A 19,219-nucleotide genomic window follows, 5' to 3' on the forward strand; every position below is an offset into this window, starting at 1 on the left:
GCTTTATAACTCAATAATGTGGAGCCAGACATTGGAGACAAACAAGACTATTTCGGTGGTGCCCCCCCAAAGTAAAAAGCAACCCCCCCCTCCACAGACGGCCCATCTCCACATTGGAAGCAGCGAAACAGACCGGCCCACGCATACGCCGAGCAAACACAATTACCTTTTGGCCTAATGTGGTTTGTTGTGATTAGGCAGTGTTGTGAGTTCTAACTGTATTACCACGAAGTTCCTCTCTGAGAATAACAGATGACACGACAGGAGGGCAGCACATTAATCTTGGTTTTGATCTTTGCTGCTGCAAGGATTTCATTATCAAGCCTTAAGAACAATTAGATCTGATGATATCCATGCATCTGCCGGGGGAACTAGCTTACTTATGGGACGAAATGACCAATTTCATTTCTGAAATATTACTTTTTTGACATGCAAAGAGGTGTTTCAGTCCCTCAATAGCAGTGTGACGGATAAAGATGGACACACACACTCCCCGGTGACCTCCAGCTAGCTGAGACCGGCTGCAGTGCCCCTTCTCATCAGTCTTGGCTCATCAAAGAACTCCTCTCCTGCTGTGTGTGTGTGTGTGTGTTTGTTATTAAAATGGTGCAGGTGTGTGTGTGTGTCCCTTCGCGTGCATAGGTGTGAGTACATGTTTAATCAAGTCCCCATGCTCTGGGGTTGCATCTGCCAGCCACTGCCACCGTTGTGATCGTTTGAACTCGCAGCCCTTTCGGAAAGAGCCTCTCTCATTAGCGGCAGCTTATGTAATCAGTGTCCCACAGGTATCTAGCACTTTCCCCGCCCTCGCCTTGCCTGCCTGCCTGCCTGCTGCCTCCTGCAGGACCATATGGAAGCGCTGACCTGATGAGCAGACAGCTGGAAGTGCTGAGGGTAATTAACACTGACCACTGGTCTCTGGGGAAGCCGGGGGTGTGAGAGTAGCTCCTCGGAGATGGTGAAGGTCAGCTTTGGAAGACCTCCACACGTAGGATGAGGAAGTCTTGATTAAAGAACACCTTTGAAAATCTGTTTGTTGTTGGCTGTTTTGAACTCAGATGCACTGCGAGAGCCTCCAAAACTTGTCGGGACAGTGACAAACCTTGGTTCCACTGCCCCGAGCTGTCACGTTGCTTTCATTACAGTGAAATCCACAGCGGCCTGGCTGGACAATGCATGAATGTTTAAATTGCTCACCGTGTCCATCGGCATTACCGTCAAGTTGCACATCTAAAGCAGGGAAAGCAAAGTACTCCGTATCCATTGACATTACTCAGTGCTCCTCTCCATCAGCCTGGATGACATAGATTTTGTTTGTTTCACATCACTAGGTACAGCCTCCACATAATGTGCAAAAGAGAAGACATCTAATGCCTGAATGTAGCCTCTTTTTCACAGGTATATTTTTTCTCAATTTACATCTTCATTCTCCTACAGCAGCTTGGATTCTTGCTTAAGTTGGAACGATTCATTCAAACACACAGCCGTCAACAATTTCTGGTGACATCCTTATTGATTGAGCCGGGAGCAAGCACAATATGTGACCTACACGTTTTGTGGTTTTGCGTCATTAAGCCCTGCGGGGATGGAATAAGGCGGATGATCGCAGATCATTAAAGTTGCACTGTGTGAGACAGACTGAGAGCATGTCCTGCACGGCAGGGGGCCCAGGAGACAAGGCCAGCTCAGCTCTGCCCAAAGCATGAACAGCGCAGCACAATGTTCACAAGCTAAATATAACAGTCTCCCTTTCTTTCCCGTTCAAAACCCCTCCACCAGCTCGCCTCCTTTGTGCGGCGGTGCACCTGCTTTGACACAATGGACTGAAGCTCTGTTGTTATGTACAGCTTTATTTACAACTGAAAAACCCAGCAGTTATCAACTTATGCACATCTTTTTCAACCGTCTATTATAATGCATAAATTGTGTAAGTACTATTGACTGCCAAATATACATTGATGGCTTGCTCCGTGAAAACATTGACATAGATCTAAATGGTAGTACATTGTTTCAATTCTTACTATGTATAAACATATGATCTGTTACGATGTACATGAATTAACAGTCCAGAAGGCAGGTACTTAAGTATCAGTATTTACATTCATGCATCCATCATTTTGCTCATATAGGTACATGGTGGGGTATTTTATTACCCAATGCCTGTTTGTGCACTTGCAAGCATGTGTTTTTTTTTTTCTTCATTTTTTTTTCCACATTTCCACAGTTTAGCCAATATCTATACTTAACTTACAGAGCCGGGCGCTTTCTCACAGAGAGCACTCATCTGCATGCACACTCACATACAGACAGATCCATACATGCATGCACACACGCAATTTTTTATTTATTTTTTATATGGATGGGGTTAGGAGTGTTGAGTGATGCTCCTGATTAGCAGATTTGCTCCAGCGGGATGTGGAGGATGCCTGAGTCACACTTGTCTCCGTTGAGGCAATCCTCCCTGCAACCTGATATCTGCAGTCAGCTAAATCTCCCGCGTCTCTTCAGTCACTAGGTCAGCTTTGGGTTTGGGTTCCCACTTTCTATAAGTGTTGACAGATGAAGAAAATTTTAACTCAATGAGCTGTTGATGTTGAGATTTCTGCAAATAAGTTAGTTTTTTAACTCACGTTCTGAAAACACATTCTAAAAAGCTGAATTTTTTTTTTTTTTAGGTTGAAGGAGAAACAAAAATATTAACCTCCTTTAAATTTAGACACCCATTGCAGAGCAAGCACACCAAACGCTTCGGAGCATCACTTATATATAAAAGCTATAACAGATCTACCAATGAAATGAATAAATTCATCGAAAATGATTTTAAAGATGGGAAAAATTTACTATTAAAGTGAAAAAATAAATGTAGATAAAAATGGCTGACAGATTACACTGTTTTGACATTTGTTAAAAAACATAAGTCCATGATGATGTGTGTAGGTTTCTTTAAATTGCATAGTCGGATAAATCCTCATCTCAGAGCTGGGACCTGCACATCATCTCCCTCTTAATGGAGAACACAAAGATGAACAGTGAGAGGGCTGAAGTATAATAAAAAAAATGTTGCATTATCTGTTAAAAAAAATTGCATGCATGTTTTTTTTGTGATGGGGGTTTCTTTCAAGTTGCCCGTGGGACTGAAGGGGTTGCTGTGTTGTTTCTTTTTTTTTTTTCTTCCACCGCTAAATGAACAGCATGTGAGGTCTGGATCTGCTGCAGACCGGCAGTCAGTCCCTCTCCAGCCAGCAGCCAACCAGCCTGTCAGCAACACTTGCTGTTACTAAGAGCATAATGTTCAGCCTGCTGTGCTGCTTTTGACACCACAGTCCCTGTCAGGATTTTTTTTTTTTTTTTTAGTCCTTTCTGCTTTGATTTATTTTGTCCTCCGTGTTTTCAGCTCTTCTCAAGGTCGGTGGTGTCTCCTGTCCCGGCAGCAAGCCAAGCAAAAAGGAAAGGTTTACCTTTTTGAAAAATGTCAGGTGAAACCATTCAGCGAGAGGAGTTTTTTCAGAACAAGGTGGGAAATATGATGGTGAGTCAGCTCCTGTGGACTCCAGGAGACAGTCTATACCACAGTGTTGTTCGTACTAATGGTCTTCGTGTTTCGGATGCTCATGGCGTACTCCCCACGACTCGTCCCATTTTCCTCTTTCCTCAGTGGTTTTCTGTAAAAAAAAAAAAAGAAAAATGTATGACCTCAAAGAAAATTTACCACATTTATTGCACTGTATTGTGCACCAGATTTTAAAGTGTGCTGTCAATGAATGGTCTATTTTGTACCTTATATCATTTATAAGGTGCATTAAGTGAGACAAAAGAATCTAAATCAATCAGTTGGACTTTAAAGGGTACATACCATGAAAAATCGACTTTTTTGAGTTTTTAAGTGTATTTCAAAGTTATTTCCCTTACAAAAAACATCCATAAAGTGGTATTTTGCTCCATTCATGCATCTTTAAAACCCTTCTCTGAGTACTAGTCCCAGAAGCGAGTGGGTCCTCACATTGTGACATCACAAAGTGAGAACAGCCCCTTTCAGGAAAAGTCTGTGCTGCCAGCTCTGCCCCCAGGCTAATACACACTTTCACAGTGGAGCTAAACCAGCTAATCAGCAAGACGCTTTAATTTTATACGCACAGTATGCACAACCATCTTTGCAAAAGTTCGGATGTTGTTTGTTTTCATGGCCGATACACAGACATGCCCCTGAGACCAGCTAGGTTGATATCATCAAATGTACAACCTCCAAAGGGAGCAATAGGCGGAGCTTCAGAGATTAAATCGTCTTACTTTTGGGTAGGAAAATAAGCTTGCAAAAATAACTCATATTTCATAAAAATGTGTTCTTTAGTGTGCCAAAGGTAGCTAATATATTATCATATAATGTATATGTCCATCCATTTTCTTGACCGCTTCTTCCCTTTCGGGGTCGCGGGGGTGCCGGAGCCTATCCCGGCTACTGAAGGGCGAAGGCGGGGTACACCCTGGACAGGTCGCCAGTCTGTCGCAGGGCCTCAATCACACACACATTCACACCTAGGGGCAATTTAGAGTCACCAATTAACCTATGAAGCATGTTTTTGGACGGTGGGAGGAAGCCGGAGTCCCCGGTGAAAACCCACGCATGCACGGGGAGAACATGCAAACTCCACACAGAAAGGTCCCAGCCGGGATTCGAACCGGGGCCTTCTCGCTGTGAGGCAAGAGCGCTAACCACTGCGCCACCATGCAGCATATAATGTATATGGATATAGATAATAGTATGATATAGGCTGTGTTCACAGTAACTCCAGCTTGTTTGATACAAGCTACAGGTTAGCCACGTGCTAGCCGTATTTACATTTTTGCAACAGACCTATTTGTATTTCACCACCTTGTTTGCAACAAATGACAAAGGAGACTGATATTGCTTCAATAAGTGTTACTGTGGCTGCAAATAACTCCCAACTTTGTTAGCAACATGTAAAAAAATCCCACAATCCGTTAATGTTAATGTTAGCTTCATTAGCGTATTCACAATAAAGTCCCAACCTTAATTTCAACACTAAAAAAATAAAATAAAACAGAGTGATACTGCTAAAACAAATGTCACTATGATTATGCTATCTCCCAAATGTATTAGTAACGTGTTTAAAAAATTAATAAATAAAGCACAGACACTGCTACAATCTAGCTGCATTAGCATTTTCACAATAACACCCAACATTCTTTGAAGGAGAATTAATACTTATATCAGGAGCTCTGGATTATAAGGCATTTTTAAAAAACAACAAAAAAAGAAGAAGCCTTTAAAGCCCGCCTTATAGTGCATGAAAATGCAGTAGGTACGTAATTCAGCCATTAACCCTTTAACAGCTGAGACTTCGTCAGTGACGCTAAGTCTTTTCTGAGAAGTTAATTTTTTGTTGTTTTTCAGTGTTTTCCTGCAGTAAAGGCATGTTAGGGTAATTACACAATGCATAACCTCTCCCTCTCACCACTGGCTGCATGGCAAAGATACCTTTTTGTGGATAAAATGAATAATAAAAAAATACTGTGACTGCTAGTGGCCTGTGAGCAGAAGTGTCATTCAGTGAAGTCTCTTTCATGCACTTCTTAATGCATTTGTAGGTATTATGTTTGTCCAGTGTACTGTAGTTTCTGCACCGGCTCCCTCAGCTGCTCCCCTCTCTGCTTGGCCTTACGTAAGTCAAAGACAGATCTAAATACAGTTCGTACAGTCATTGTCCCTCTCAACACTGTACACTGCCTTCACAGGACCCCCAAGCAACATCTTCATTCTGCCCCCCCTCTTACATACTCTGCCCAGCCCACCACCCTCTCATCTGAAAGTGCATGCCAGCTGGTGCAACTCCACACAAACATGCAGTCTGAGTCAAAATCTGCTGACCGTCTCCAGTAATTGTGCAGTGAGGAATAAAGTTCTAGTAACGGAGTCCTGAGGGTGAACTGAGCTGATACATGGTGTAATGTAACCTAATGCAACTCTGTGAATATAAAATGTTGCCCTCTGTTTTTATCTTTGGGAACTCAAAACTTCATAGCTAAGCTGATGTAGTTGAAATTATAGAAGCACATAACACACAGGGAAAAACTGCATGTATTAAAGGGTAACCAAACAGAGCAGGTGGAGGCTGACTCCACCCACAGTCAAAATGGGAAAATCCAGTCGGATGGGTGGGGTTGGAGAATCTCAGAATCTACAGGAGTCTCTGTGACGGTTAACATTACTGGAGAAGGAGATCATGACGTGGGACTTACACGGTTTGACCAATCAAGAAATTCAACTGTAATACCTCATTTCAACCAGTAGGGGGCAACACACAGAACATTTTGACCATTATTGTTAGAATTGCCAAGGACCTATAATCAGCACTTTTAACGCCCCATTTATAGAGATAAACAGTCCAAAAAAAGTTGATTTAGGTTTCGGTTACCCTTTGATAACAATAAAAAAAAAATACAGAATTTTGAGAAAACTGGAAAACCAAAAAACACATTTAACAAATCTCCATTAAAACATTAAAATGTTCCCAACTCTTTAAAAAATAATAATGGCACTAAGTAGAATACACCAAATTTCACCTTTGGAGAGATTATTTCCTTTTTTAGACATGTATGTGTGTAAGGGAAAAGGGTGTTTATTATTTAATCACTTTTTTATGAATTTATTCATTGCATTAAATTGTTTTTGTCTTGCTTTTGGTTTTTCAAATTGGATTCTTTTTAATGTAAAGCCCTTTCAGTCACATTAGTTGGAAAAGTGCAATATAAATAAAGTTAAATCTTATTTAATGATTAAAAATGCTGTAAATTTAGCTGCTTTATACTATTCATTTTGTTTATGATGTGTCACTTTAAATAATTCCTGAAAATTTACCCTTTTTTTACAATATATTGCTTTTTTTTACACCATTGAATGATGAATGCCAACACACAACATAAATACTGCTAAACTCATGATTAATCACCAAAATGCCATTTATTACAGAAGCACCATTTTAAATGTGCAAAATTTAAAAAACCAAAACAGTGTTTTTAGTGAAGTTGCATGCTATGTTCAGTGGTGGATGAGGGCTGTGTGTGCACTCAGACAGGAACATCTGGACACACCTGCTAGCATGACGCCGATGGATGAATGGCTGCTCGGCGAAAAGGCAGAACTGTGTGCCTGCTGTGAAACAGTCAACGCACTAGCAGTAAATCATAAAACACGTATGGACCATCTGCTAAGGCAGCAGGCACTTGAGGCAAGATAGGAGCCTCCGAATCAACAATCCACTTTTCCTGCATGTTTTTCAGCTGTGGGAGGAAGCCAGAGCACACGGAGGAAACCCACACAGAGGACAGAGGATCAGGCAACCTCCACACTTTTGCTGGCAAATCGCAACTAAAGCCACTAAATGTCACGACAAGGACATTCAATTTATGTCTAAGTTAAATCTGCACCAGGATGGTTCTCATCTCAAACTAAATTAAGAGTAAAACTTAAAGTTGAGTCAGCTGGGACAGCTGAACAGGTGAGCTGTGCACCAGGGACACGTGCTGGCCTCGTGGAACAGATGCTGCTTGCTGTGTCCCTGTGGGTCCAGGAAAGCCTTGGAAAAGAGGCGATCCATCATCCCAGTAGAAGCACATTTTGCTGTGGGAGGCAGTGAGTTGGAAGGATACAGGTGCAGCAAAGGGATTTGGGATAGACCAGCTTTTCCCTAAGGATGCTGTTGTTTACAGGCAACACTGCTAGACTCAAATTAGTTCAAGCTAAGTGAAGTTTGGGGGTTCAGGTTTTTCTGTGGAAGTTATAAAGAAGTGTTGTGATTCCCTGGTAGAACATGTGGACTCATTATTTCGTCCAATCACAGCTAGGTTAGGATGACGCTTCTTCAGTTCTTGAACGTTGCAAAAAAAAAAATGATGTTAGCAACATCAAATCTCTTCAAATTAGGGAGGAACGAAAACAATTTAAAGTCATAAGCTAAGCTGATTGTTCAATCTTTTAACTTTTTTTCTACAAGATTTTACATTAAAATCCCAACAAATTCTGTTATCAAACATGGCGTTAGCAGTTTTTCTTTCTTACGTTGCTTTTGTCCTGTAGCTGAAGCTAAAAGGCTATAAAATAAAGAAAAACATAAACAAAACTTGAAAATAATGTTGAGTAAAAAAAATTCTGGGAAACTTTTTTAAAGATACCACCCTAAAATTTGCAATAAAAAAACTCAGATGTGATAAGAGCAGATAGGTGGGACAACAAATATGAAAAAGGGATTTTTAATGAGCTTTTAGGTAGGGACAACATTCTTAAAGGAAGTTGGGATTCAAATTTATCCTATGAAAAAAACTGGAAACACAACTACAGTCAGAATCACATATATGTTTAAAGGCTCTTGAACAAAGAATGGAACAGTCTGTGAGATTAACTGGAATCAAATGAGATGATGTCATTGCTTTGTTTTTTACAAGACATTTTTTAAGCTATGAAGTGATGTATTATATATTTATAATTGTCTGCTAAGCCAGTTCAAGGCATGCTCAGGGCTTGGAATATAAGACAGTAAGCATTTATCCCTCTCTTTAAATCTCACTCCAAAGAAAATCATGTTTTTGGTGTTTTTGACATTCTTGGAGCATTTTTCCCATGATGAAAGACATTTATAATGAAAATTAAGATTAAAATTGTGTTTCTGAGTATTTCTTTATTGAAATCGTGGTGAATCAGGAGCAGACGCAAGAATGCTGTTTGTTAAAAACTTGTAATTGTTACATAGAAACTGCAGGACTCAGGCACTCCATTACGATTTTGGCCATTTCTATAAATATTTTAGGAATAAATTAAAAAACAGCTTGGCGCCACATGACACCATCAATGAGATCCAAAGAGCCAAAGACTTTTTGAGTTTTGGTCAAAGGTTTTGTATGTTTTTCTAACCCTCATTTTTCTTGTTTCATTGACATATAGTGAGGCATGAATGATTTTATCTTCTTAAATGTTTTTTCTACATTTCTATAAATGCTTTTAAATTCTATATGACTTTTATACTGTTTTAAGTGCTTCGTTTTGTTTACTTGGTTTCAATTGAATTTTATTTTTCAACAGTTACATTTTGCCCTTCTAAGGCCTGGTTATAATCATTCAGTTAAGTTCTGTTCTCCAAAACTTTGTAAGATCTTTTCCATCTCCAAATGAATTGTTAATTTGACCTCTTGATTTGTACTTCTTCTTTCTTCTTCTACTACTTCTTCTTTCAGTGAAATAGAACCATAGGGAGACATTTTAGTGAAGGGAATCACGTATCAACAGGCAAAAAAGATTGTGCAAGTTTTCCCACTTGAAAAGGAGAGACTTCTGTAATGTTTATCCTAGGTAGAGTTCAATTTTGAAGACAGAATGTAAAAAAATATCCAAGAAGTCACATTGAATGATTCAAAAATACAAACTGTTTTAATAACTATGTTAAAAATCAGTATTTAGCACAAATGAACAAGAATTCTGTCCCTCACAGAACCTTTAAGAAGTTCTCCAGACTGCAACCTCTCCACCATGAACAAGACCAAAGAGCTGTCAAAGGACACCAGGGACAAGACCTGTAAACCTGAACAAGATTGGAATCAACTAAGCAACTAGCTTGATGGGGAGAGATCAAGTGTAGGATCAATAATTAGAAAAAATGCAAGATCTCCCTCCACCTGGTGATTCATGCAAGGTGGAGAAGCAAGAATTCTCGGTTATGTCCCTAGAAAACCGTATTTACTATGAGTTATGGGTGTGGAATCATCATACTTTGGAGCAACTTTTTTCTAAGGAGGATTGAAAAGTTTCAAGGAAAGGATGAATGGATCCATGTATGGTGAGATTTTGGGCAAAAAGCCTTCATCCTCTTGGGCATTGAAGATGAAATGTAGCTGGACTTTCCAGCACAACGATCCCAAACACACCCTGACCATGAAGGAATTATTATGTCAAAATCCTTTCAAGGTTCTGGAGTGTCCTAGCCATGTCTCCAGACTTCAGTCCAATAGTGGAGGGAGTTGAAAGTCCCTGTTGCCCGGCAACAGCCCCCAAAACACCACAGTCCTTGAGAAGATTTACATGGAAGACTGGGACAAAACAGCAGCGACAGTGCGTGAGACCTGAAGACAAACTACAGGAAACTTTTGACCTCAGTCATTGAGTTACAGTAAAAAGTATTGAGATGAAGTTTAGCTTTTGACCAAGTACTTTTTTTTAAAGCAAATAAATTCTATAGCAACATTTGAAATGTCTCATAATAAAGGTGCTTCTATAATGAAGATTGCAGACCTCTCTCAGCACTTTAATTTGCGGAATCAGTGACTGCCAAACGCGCTTTCACCTCTCCGTTTTTATCTGCATCATAATTCCAGTTTGTTTATCTCCCCTGTTGCAGGAGGGGTGAAGAGGTTGCACATATCTCTTTCTTTCTGCACCAACACTTTTCCAGAGGGAATTTCCTTGACTAAGGTTATCAGGACCCTTTCCTCTCAGTGAAAGTGCTGAAGCTTCGCTGTGGCGCTTCATTTGTCCACTGTGGCTCCCTTCAGCGTTGCCTTGCAAGGACAAATCCTTAATTCTGGCAGACCGTCCGGCCCTTTTGTCTGCTATGTGGGAGCTCTGAAGGGACAGGGGTTATTTTGCAATTTAGCTATCTTGGCTTTCTGAATAAAGGAAACATTTTTATGGAAGTGGTATTGCCTCAATCATTTAATCATAACCTTTCAAAACAAAGAAAGAAGAGGCAGCAAGTCTTAAAGAGCAGTTTTCATCTGCCGCATTTTAAAAATGCTGCTGATGGACAGCCGGCTCAAAGGTGATTCCGCCTTGTTTATTCTTCCCAGGATGTAATCTTCGCGCAGACTGACCGTGTCGCTACGGGCCGCCGCACAGGGCAGAACGCCGGGGCGTCAAGCCGACCTCTGCCCAGGCTTTCAATAATAAATGGCATGCTGTTGACACATGGCAGGTGCAACACAACACTTCACAGATTAGATTAATATTTCATAAGAAAGCTGTGCAATCACAACACACTCTTGCCTTTTTGGGGTTTGGGGAGTGAATCACTGTGAAATTGGGACATGTGTTGAGCTACTTACAATTACTCTGGCCATCTGGAGTTAGAGTAGCAAGCTATAGTTTAAAAATGGGTGAATAAGCACATTTCTGAGTTTACTTTACGGCAATTTGGAAAAAGAAAATCAAGGATATAAATGTTTGTACTCTCAAAGACTTTCTTTTAACCTTAGCATAAAAAGTAAAAGTGGTGCAGCGTATAATGTGCTTCCCAGTGCAGTAAGTGATTAGGAAAAGCATTCATTACTCAGTTGGTTCGAGTTTTATTTGTTTTGGCTCCTCGGATGGCCGAGTGCCTGGACTGCAGAGTCATGGCGTTTGATTTGGACAGCACAGCAACACTGAAACGCAGCATGTGTTTCACTCATCTTTGTGGTTGCGCTCAACAGCCTTTCTGGGTGCTGTAGACTCTGGATAGAATTGAATACATGTGATTCTTTGAGTCCCTTTGCATCTGACAGATGACTGGCAGAAAAAGATTATAAAGTATAACAAAAGGCCATTGAGGGCTGGGACTTGCGGAACTGGATCATCTGCTGTGCACAAGCGTTGGCTGGTAGCCAGTTGTTTTTTATTGGGAAAGCCCTGAGCACTGAGGGTCTAGAAGGGCTATATATAACAAGCTGTGTTCTCACTGACAGACTCTTTCTCACTGTGTTGTTGCCTAAACTCTTGCCCTGCGAGTGGACATTATATTTGTCCTCCTCTCCTTCCCGATAAAAGAAATGATGGATGACAACAGCATCCACGACAAAAAAAAGGAGTTTTATTTTTCTCCTATTGGTGGATTGCTCATGAATGTCTAATGAGTCCAGTCTGTGTACTCCTTATTCAAAGTGTAAGGCAGCTTGGCGTGGCACTAAGTCTGCAGTCTGGAGCTCGCTGCACTTCAGGACACGACCCGCTTGCATGTATAAAAGATGCAGCCAGAGACTGAATGACAAATTAATTCATAAATAATAACTTGGGTTTGGGGCTGGAGCCCATATTGCAACAACACTTTCCAACCATTGCTGCATTAAAAAAAGGTGCCCCTTGGCTACACAGGGGTCTGGAAAATTGCCATAATGATTTCCTGAGCCAACCACTTATTACTTCCACTGCCTGACTGCCTATTTGTTGTTCAAAGAGCAAAAGAGGAAAAAAATCTGCTGAGGGAAGCTATTTCTGGCAATCAGGGTTAATACAGTTCCATAAATATAAAAGGTTTTATGCCACATCTTTTTTAAAGACACATGAATAAAATATAGAATAGACCCCACTTTAGCAAATGTTATTCTCATTGTGTCAGAGCCAACAGATGCTACTTATTTTGATGATAGTAAACAAGATGACCATTGCACAAACACGCTGTGCGGATGTCAGAGTACATATGTGACACCATGCAGCCTGAATGTCTAAAAAAAAATTGGGTCTGGTTGTGCTGCAGGCTCAAACCTCACGCAGCATTTTTTTTTTTTTTCTAATGAGCCAAATGGGAGGAAACTCTGAAACAGCTGGGAATCCTCTGCTTTTCCTCCTGCGTTCACTGCCACAAAGCTGGACCAGAGGCTGTAAACACTGAATGAAAAAAAAAAAAAAAACGTCTCACCAGCACGCACTTCACTTCATCATGTTCAGTGCTGGATCTTTATGCATGACTCAGCCCCGTGGATCCTCCTCTCGGACTTGTGTGCATTTCATTATGTAACCTCATTGTGACCCAAAAGGGTGATGAAAGGGTCATCATACACTTTGTGCATTATTGTTGAGCTTTGCTGTCACTTTTGATGAAATATTGAGTCAGGTACATCACATGACTACTTCCCTATCTGGGAGTGAATCAGACAGAAAAATAATGACCTGCTTTACCTACATTTAGTCAGTCAGTGAACACAACCTTTTGTTGACTAGAATTGAGAAGTTAATTAAATGTTGCATTTTGTTTTAATCAATATTTTGTCAATTCTTGCCGACTAGTCCAGCTTTATTCTCCTGCAGTGAGACATGGACATGTGTCCACTCGGTCTTGAAGGTGGTTTATGCAATATTCCCTTTCATTCCTATGAGAGATTTTTTTTTCCAAGAAAAAGCCTTATTAGGACTTTTTTTTGCAGGACACTGGGTTCCTTTTTACTCTCAGTGTGAGGTAAGTCTGACTTGTTACTACAGGATTTTTCTTTTAAGGGAGTTGTGGCATGGCAGACTTGTCAGCACCTCCCGGTCTGAGGGCAGAGTCTTCCCTGGAAAGAAGAGGTTCTCAGATTTTAAAGCAATTCACTGTCGTTGGTGCACTCACTTTAGACATCTTCTTCAGTTTGTACCCTAAATTATAGGAAGGTTGTACTAATTTGTATTGCTCAATTTATAAATTTACTATTAAATATCTAGTTCAAATTGTAACCAGATCTTTGCTGAAATGTTTTGATTTAGGGATGAAGAGCTTATTCTGAATTGAAAATATCATTTACAAGTGCTTTTTGTTAGATGGTTCGGTCATCTGGTTCTGTTTCTTTCAGACGTTTTTTACTGTAAATCTCATAACTTCTATCCATTTTTCGTCCGTTTTTTTCCCCGTTCGGGGTCATGGAGATGCTGGAGCCTATCCCAGCTACTGATGGGCGAAGGCGGGGAACACCCTGGACTGTTTGCCAGTTCATTACAACCACTCACACTTATACCTAAGGGACAATTTGGTCCCTGATCAACCTATGAAGCATATTTGTGGGAGGAAGCCAAAGTGCCTGGAGAAAACCCACGCATGAACAAGGAAACTGAACACAGACAGGACCCAGCCGGGATTCAAACCTTCTTGTTGCGAAGGGAGAGTACCAACCACTACACTACCGTGGTAGTTAAAAACTTCCTGACCTCAAACTTTATGGCCTAAGCTGGAAAATCTAAAAGAAATTGTTGGAGTGTTTGTCAAATTATTGAATTTAGTTATGTATTGATTTAACAGGAAATAAAAAAAAAATAGCTGCAGTTTTACATAAATTTATAGTTTTGTTGATTTCTTCAATTAATTTTCATCTGCATGTATTCTTCCATTCTTTTTTTTTGTCTTTGTCACACTCAATCAACCAGCATTGAATGTATTCTCTTCAACCAAAATCGGTTCCAAAATATGAATTTAACACATTTGATGTAAGATATTTTTACAAACCTTTTGATAGCCTTATAGCAGATGATAATGGCAGAGAGGAGGAAGACGACTGACACACAGCCCACCGTCCCGAGCACTATGAGGTCCACCTCCATCCACCAGGGCGTCAACAACGGCACCATGGGCTCTGCCACTGACCACAAGAAAAAAAGAAGTTGTAAGAGAATGTTGCAGGTACAAAAACTGATATTTCGATGAAAAAATATATATCAAGCTAAAGTATATAGAAGAGTATGAAGGTGAAATTCTTCCTTGCTGAGGGGTAGCTGTGCCCTTGCTTGCTCTGTAGGCCTTGGGTTCAACGTTCAAAGATATCCAGCCCGACACCATGAATCATTTAAAGTCCTGTCAGCCTTCCTTACACCAGCACTTCTCCACACCAATTACTGTTGCAAGAACCTTCTGGTCTTTCCACATTAGGCCTGTGGAATAGAACCAATCACCAGGAATATTGTATAACGTTACGTGCATCAGCAGCTACATGTCTGTAATGCAGATGATGATTTTCTCGCAAAATCTCAGAATCCCAATAGTGGTGTGCAGATGTGAGCAAATTAAAAGAAGCTTGTAATTATACTGTTACTTTACATATGGTTCATATTTGAACTTTTTTTTTTTCATAAAAAATACTGCTCGATTCCAGAGACAGTAGACATCCACCAAACGGGATGGCATTAAATTCTGTGGGACATAAAATCACGCCATTGGTGAATTTGAAAGCTCTTCCCAGCCAAACTTCAGTTTTAATCCTGCATTTTGTCAGCAGCAGAAGGATTTTATTCCGTCTCTGGCAAGGATCTACTACAATGTTAAAAAAAAAAAGTGGGCTCTTTTAAAAGAAACCCACGTATTATTTTTAGCTCGCGGACGCTTACTTAACAGACAGCTCTCCTCATTTTTTTCTTACTTTTAACAGATAATGGTCTCACTCCCTGTCCCAGTTTTCATGTTAGCGTTTTCTATTATATGTGTTATTAGTGACGAGTTTTGGAGATTATCTCTTTTGTAGGAGCCTGCAAGTCGAGTTGAATTGTCTTTTTTATGGTGTTCAGATTAACTTAAACATGTCATTTTATTGTTAACAGTGCTGCTTTAACACATACATGTATAGAAAAAACAAATCCTCTCTTGCTCTGGTCAAAATTAGGCATTCCAAACAGCACTTTTGCTTGCTGCCAGTTGGCTGGAGATCTTGACAAGAATAACTGAAGGGTTTCAGAATTCTCAAGCAACGCATATGGTGAGCCAGGAGAGAAAAAAAATCATCCATTTTGACCAGACCAAAAAAAAAAACTGACTAGGACTGACTGAATAAAACCTTTTCAGGGCGTGGTGATTAAGTACTCCTTTCTCCTCATAACATTAAGGTCTCCAGATGGGTAATTCTAAAGAGTCATCGTAATAGCTCAGGGAGGCTGCATCCTCAGCAGACCCTGTCAAATATTTCAGGGCGCTGTTCATTAAGGTGCTTGCAATGACATACAAATCACATAAACTTTCAACAAGCGGGCTGGCAAAATAGGATTGCCAATATGTCAGTGGATTTACCATCTGGGAGTGAGAGGGATGAGAGGAGGGACAGCCGCGACAGGCAATCAATCAAGAAACATACTGTAAATACTTGCTATAAACAAGCGGTAACACTTTCATACATATGTTATATTGTTGGCTAAACTTCAAGAAGCAAAGCTGCTTCATTAGTCTGTTATTTTCCATCGTAACAAGATAACTTAATTCGTTTATCAGTGTTTTAATCAGGAGGTCCTGCAGGGGAAACCCTACCACAGAGCTACTGAGCCCGGCAGGCAAGGATTTTACAGGCAGAATGGTACTCCCCAAGGTCAGACCTGGCCTCAATTAATCTTGTGTTTAGCCGTCAGCATCCTCCTGGCTCCATTACAGACACAAGAGTGCCAAAATTCTCCCAAACATGGGCAATCCTACGCTAATCTTGATGATAAAATCAGGTCTGGGAGATCCAGATGAGGACGAGACCGAAGGAGGAGGAGGCAGAAGTTGGATGAGTTCTCTGAAGGCCTCACCTGTGGTTCCCAGCAGCCGTGGGGGAGGAGGTGGAGGCGGTGGTGGAGGGAGGGGAGGGTATCTCCTACAGTGGCATGCCAACTGGCACTGTTCACTAACCTTCTCCGGCACAGTCCGAGAGCACGACCTCTGGAGCTCTCCCTAAAGGCAGGAGAGATAAAAGACACCGCATTACTCTGGAATAGCATCAGCAGGGCTGCGTGCGGTGCACACACTCAGCATCCCTCCAGTTTTGGAGCATTGTGGGTATCCTCTCAAGATTGTTTTCTCATCACAGCTCCAGTGTTGTTGTCATTGGGGGGTGCTGTGTGCGTGGTTACATGCAGAATCGCGTCGACGGCTGCAGCCCTTTTCTCTGGAAGAAACCACCCACCAGCAGAGTGGGCAGCAGGCTGCCCCGAGGAGTGTGCGTGGGTGGACTTGGAAACTCAAGCAGATCACATTACACATGAACCCAGGCAACGCTGCCTGCATGTGAACAACGGCTCACAACTATCTGTAGGCAGAAGCATGGGGCAAAGGTTAAAATACTCATCACTAACATATGCCTGCTGCAGGGATCCTGGTGGGAACGTTTTCATGAAAACTGCTTCATGTTCCCACTACAAGACAGCTCCCTGTCTGTGCCTGCACTTGTGCACAGCTGCATTTTTCATGCAGTGGGAACTCACAAGACATGCATGGCTGGTGTTTTTTTTTCCTAAATGTAGTAAGGACCCCACACTGTAAAATAAGTTAGTTCCAGGTCTCCTTTTGCATCCCCACTTCCCTAAATCAGCACCCAGATACATATGTGTGAGCTGCTCCCATGCGTAAAAAGAGCAAGTGGCGCGCCCGGACGCGATGCTTACCTGGCACGAAAGTAAAAACAGCGAGAGAAGGCAGTGGCCGAAGAAAAGGGGCCAAAAACTTAAAGTAAATGGTATTAAATCTTGGACCAGCATTCCTCTTTTTGCGCTGTTTTGATAGATAGTAGGCAGCTTTTCCCACAACTGGATGCAGAAGACATGAATTTTTTGGGAAATAACCATCCACCCTGTCCAGTCCAGCGGCGATACCTGTGACAGACGTCTCCAGAAATAGTTTATGCCACAATCATTTTCCTCTTGAAACCTCCTTGTCGGAAGCATAGGACAAGCGAGACGGATGAAGAATAAAAAACATTTAAAAAATTCACATCTCGAAAGTAGTTTAATCTTTTTTTAGGTATCTTTCTTTCCTCCGATTTGGCACTCAGACAGGAACCTGAATCACGCGGCGACTCCGCGCACTGACAGGGCGGTGGATTGCCCGTACCTTACATCCCTCCTCGGCTGCGAGCATGAGTGCAATTGGGCCACTGGAGCCATCGAAGTTGAAGGAAATTATGAAAAAATAAAACGAGGGGAAGAGAGCTGGAGCGAGAGGTCCTCAGGAATATCGCGTGGCAGGATTCCGCGCAGCAGCATCATCACACATCCTCTCAACTTATAATCTAGGCTGCGCGGAGTGTATGGGCGAGTCCGGAGGGCAGAGCCGCGGGGTTAAAGTGATGCGTCCCGCTCTGTGCCAAACCACAGCGGGCTGCTTTAATACGGGAGCATCACTTGGCGCGGCGCGCGCATCAGCTCACACTGACTGCTCCAAACAAACGCACCCCCCTCCTCCTCCTCCACCCAGAACGCAGCGGGGAGGTCATGTGGTTGTGAAGGCGCTGTCTCTGTTTGGGTTTATTTACACAGGTACTAGCACTAAGTAAGTGTGGAGGCGAGTTTTTGAAGATGAAGCCTGATTTTTTTTTTAAGTCAGGAGGAAGATGACTTAGATGAATCTTGACATAACCTGATCCACAACAGTTTTTTAAAAATAATTTCTGAAGCATCAACTGAATTATCACAAGGGACATCAAATTTAAAAAATAAATAAATAAGTAAACAAATAAAAAACAAAGAAATCGAAGGAAGGAAAAAAAAGAGTAAATAAAAAAAAAAAGTTATTTTGTACGCACCTATCACTTTCTGGTGAGCACCGGTTACATCCGGTTAGCATTGAATGGTGTGCACCGGTTGCTATTTGGTGTGGATTGGTTACTAAATAGTGTGCACCAGTTACTATCTGGTGTGCACTAGTTCCTATATGGTGTGGACAGTTACTGAATGGTGCCCACAGGTTACTATCTGGTGTACCAGTTACTATCTGGTCCGGACAGTTTCTTTCTGGTGAGCACATGGCTACTATTTGGTGTGAACCAAATAGTAACAGGTGTGCAGCAGTTACTATCTGGTGTGCACCAGTTTCTATTTGGTGCACACTGGTTACTATTTGGTGCAGACGGTTCCATCTGGTGAGCACCAGTAACTATTTAGTGCAGAGGGTCACTATCTTGTGTGAATTGGTTACTATCCTGTGCGCATGTGTTACTATCTGGTGAGCACCAGTTATTAGTGCAGATGGTTACTAAATGGTGCCCACCAGGTGAGCAACGGTTACTATCTGGTGCAGACGGTTACTATCTGGTGAGTACCGGTTACTATTTAGTGCAGATGGTCACTATCTTGTGTTCATTGGTTACTATAATGTGCACATTTGTTACTATCTGGTGAGCACCAGTTATTAGTGCAGATGGTTACTAAATTGTGCCCACCGGTTACTATCTGGTGAGCAACGGTTACTATCTGGTGCAGACGGTTACTATCTGGTGAGTACCGGTTACTATTTAGTGCAGATGGTCACTATCTTGTGTGCATTGGTTACTATCCTGTGCACATTGGTTTCTATGTGGTGAGCACCAGTTACTAGTGTGAACGGTTTCAATCTGATGAGCACCAGATAGTAACCAGTGTGCAATGGTTATTATCTGGTGTGGGCCAGTTATTATCTAGTGCGTACCAGTTACTATCTGGAGCGTATGGTTACTATCTTGTGCACACTGGTTACTATCTGGTGAGTACCAGTTAGTATCTGGTGCG

General features: G+C 41.5%; 1 protein-coding gene across 2 annotated transcripts; it reads right to left on the bottom strand.

Moving 5' to 3' along the window:
• Nucleotides 1-1,834: 1,834 nt before the first annotated feature.
• On the bottom strand, nt 1,835-18,908 carry prima1 (proline rich membrane anchor 1). Of its 2 annotated transcripts, none has more exons than XM_024277115.2 (4): nt 17,568-18,908; nt 16,271-16,412; nt 14,229-14,361; nt 1,835-3,662 (listed from the first exon to the last, which is right to left on the bottom strand). In XM_024277115.2, the coding sequence occupies exons 1-4, from the start codon at nt 17,592-17,594 to the stop codon at nt 3,563-3,565; spliced, it is 402 nt and encodes a 133-aa protein (XP_024132883.1). In that variant the 5' UTR covers nt 17,595-18,908; the 3' UTR covers nt 1,835-3,562. The 2 variants fall into 2 exon arrangements, with proteins under 2 accessions (XP_024132883.1, XP_024132873.1); XM_024277105.2 differs by having other exon boundaries at nt 17,123-18,905.
• Nucleotides 18,909-19,219: the final 311 nt, after the last annotated feature.

Source organism: Oryzias melastigma, linkage group LG22 (assembly GCF_002922805.2).
Source record: "Oryzias melastigma strain HK-1 linkage group LG22, ASM292280v2, whole genome shotgun sequence".
NCBI lineage: Eukaryota > Metazoa > Chordata > Actinopteri > Beloniformes > Adrianichthyidae > Oryzias > Oryzias melastigma.

Excerpts from the sequence above, each read along its gene's own strand:
- prima1 (XM_024277105.2), bottom strand. The coding sequence starts at position 17,401 with ATGCTTCCGACAAGGAGGTTTCAAGAGGAAAATGATTGTGGCATAAAC. Across the intron at positions 14,362-16,270 it reads ACGGCTGCTGGGAACCACAG|TGGCAGAGCCCATGGTGCCG; the intron begins GTGAGGCCTTCA and ends TCTTGTGGTCAG. Across the intron at positions 3,663-14,228 it reads TGCTATAAGGCTATCAAAAG|AAAACCACTGAGGAAAGAGG; the intron begins GTTTGTAAAAAT and ends TTTTTTTTACAG.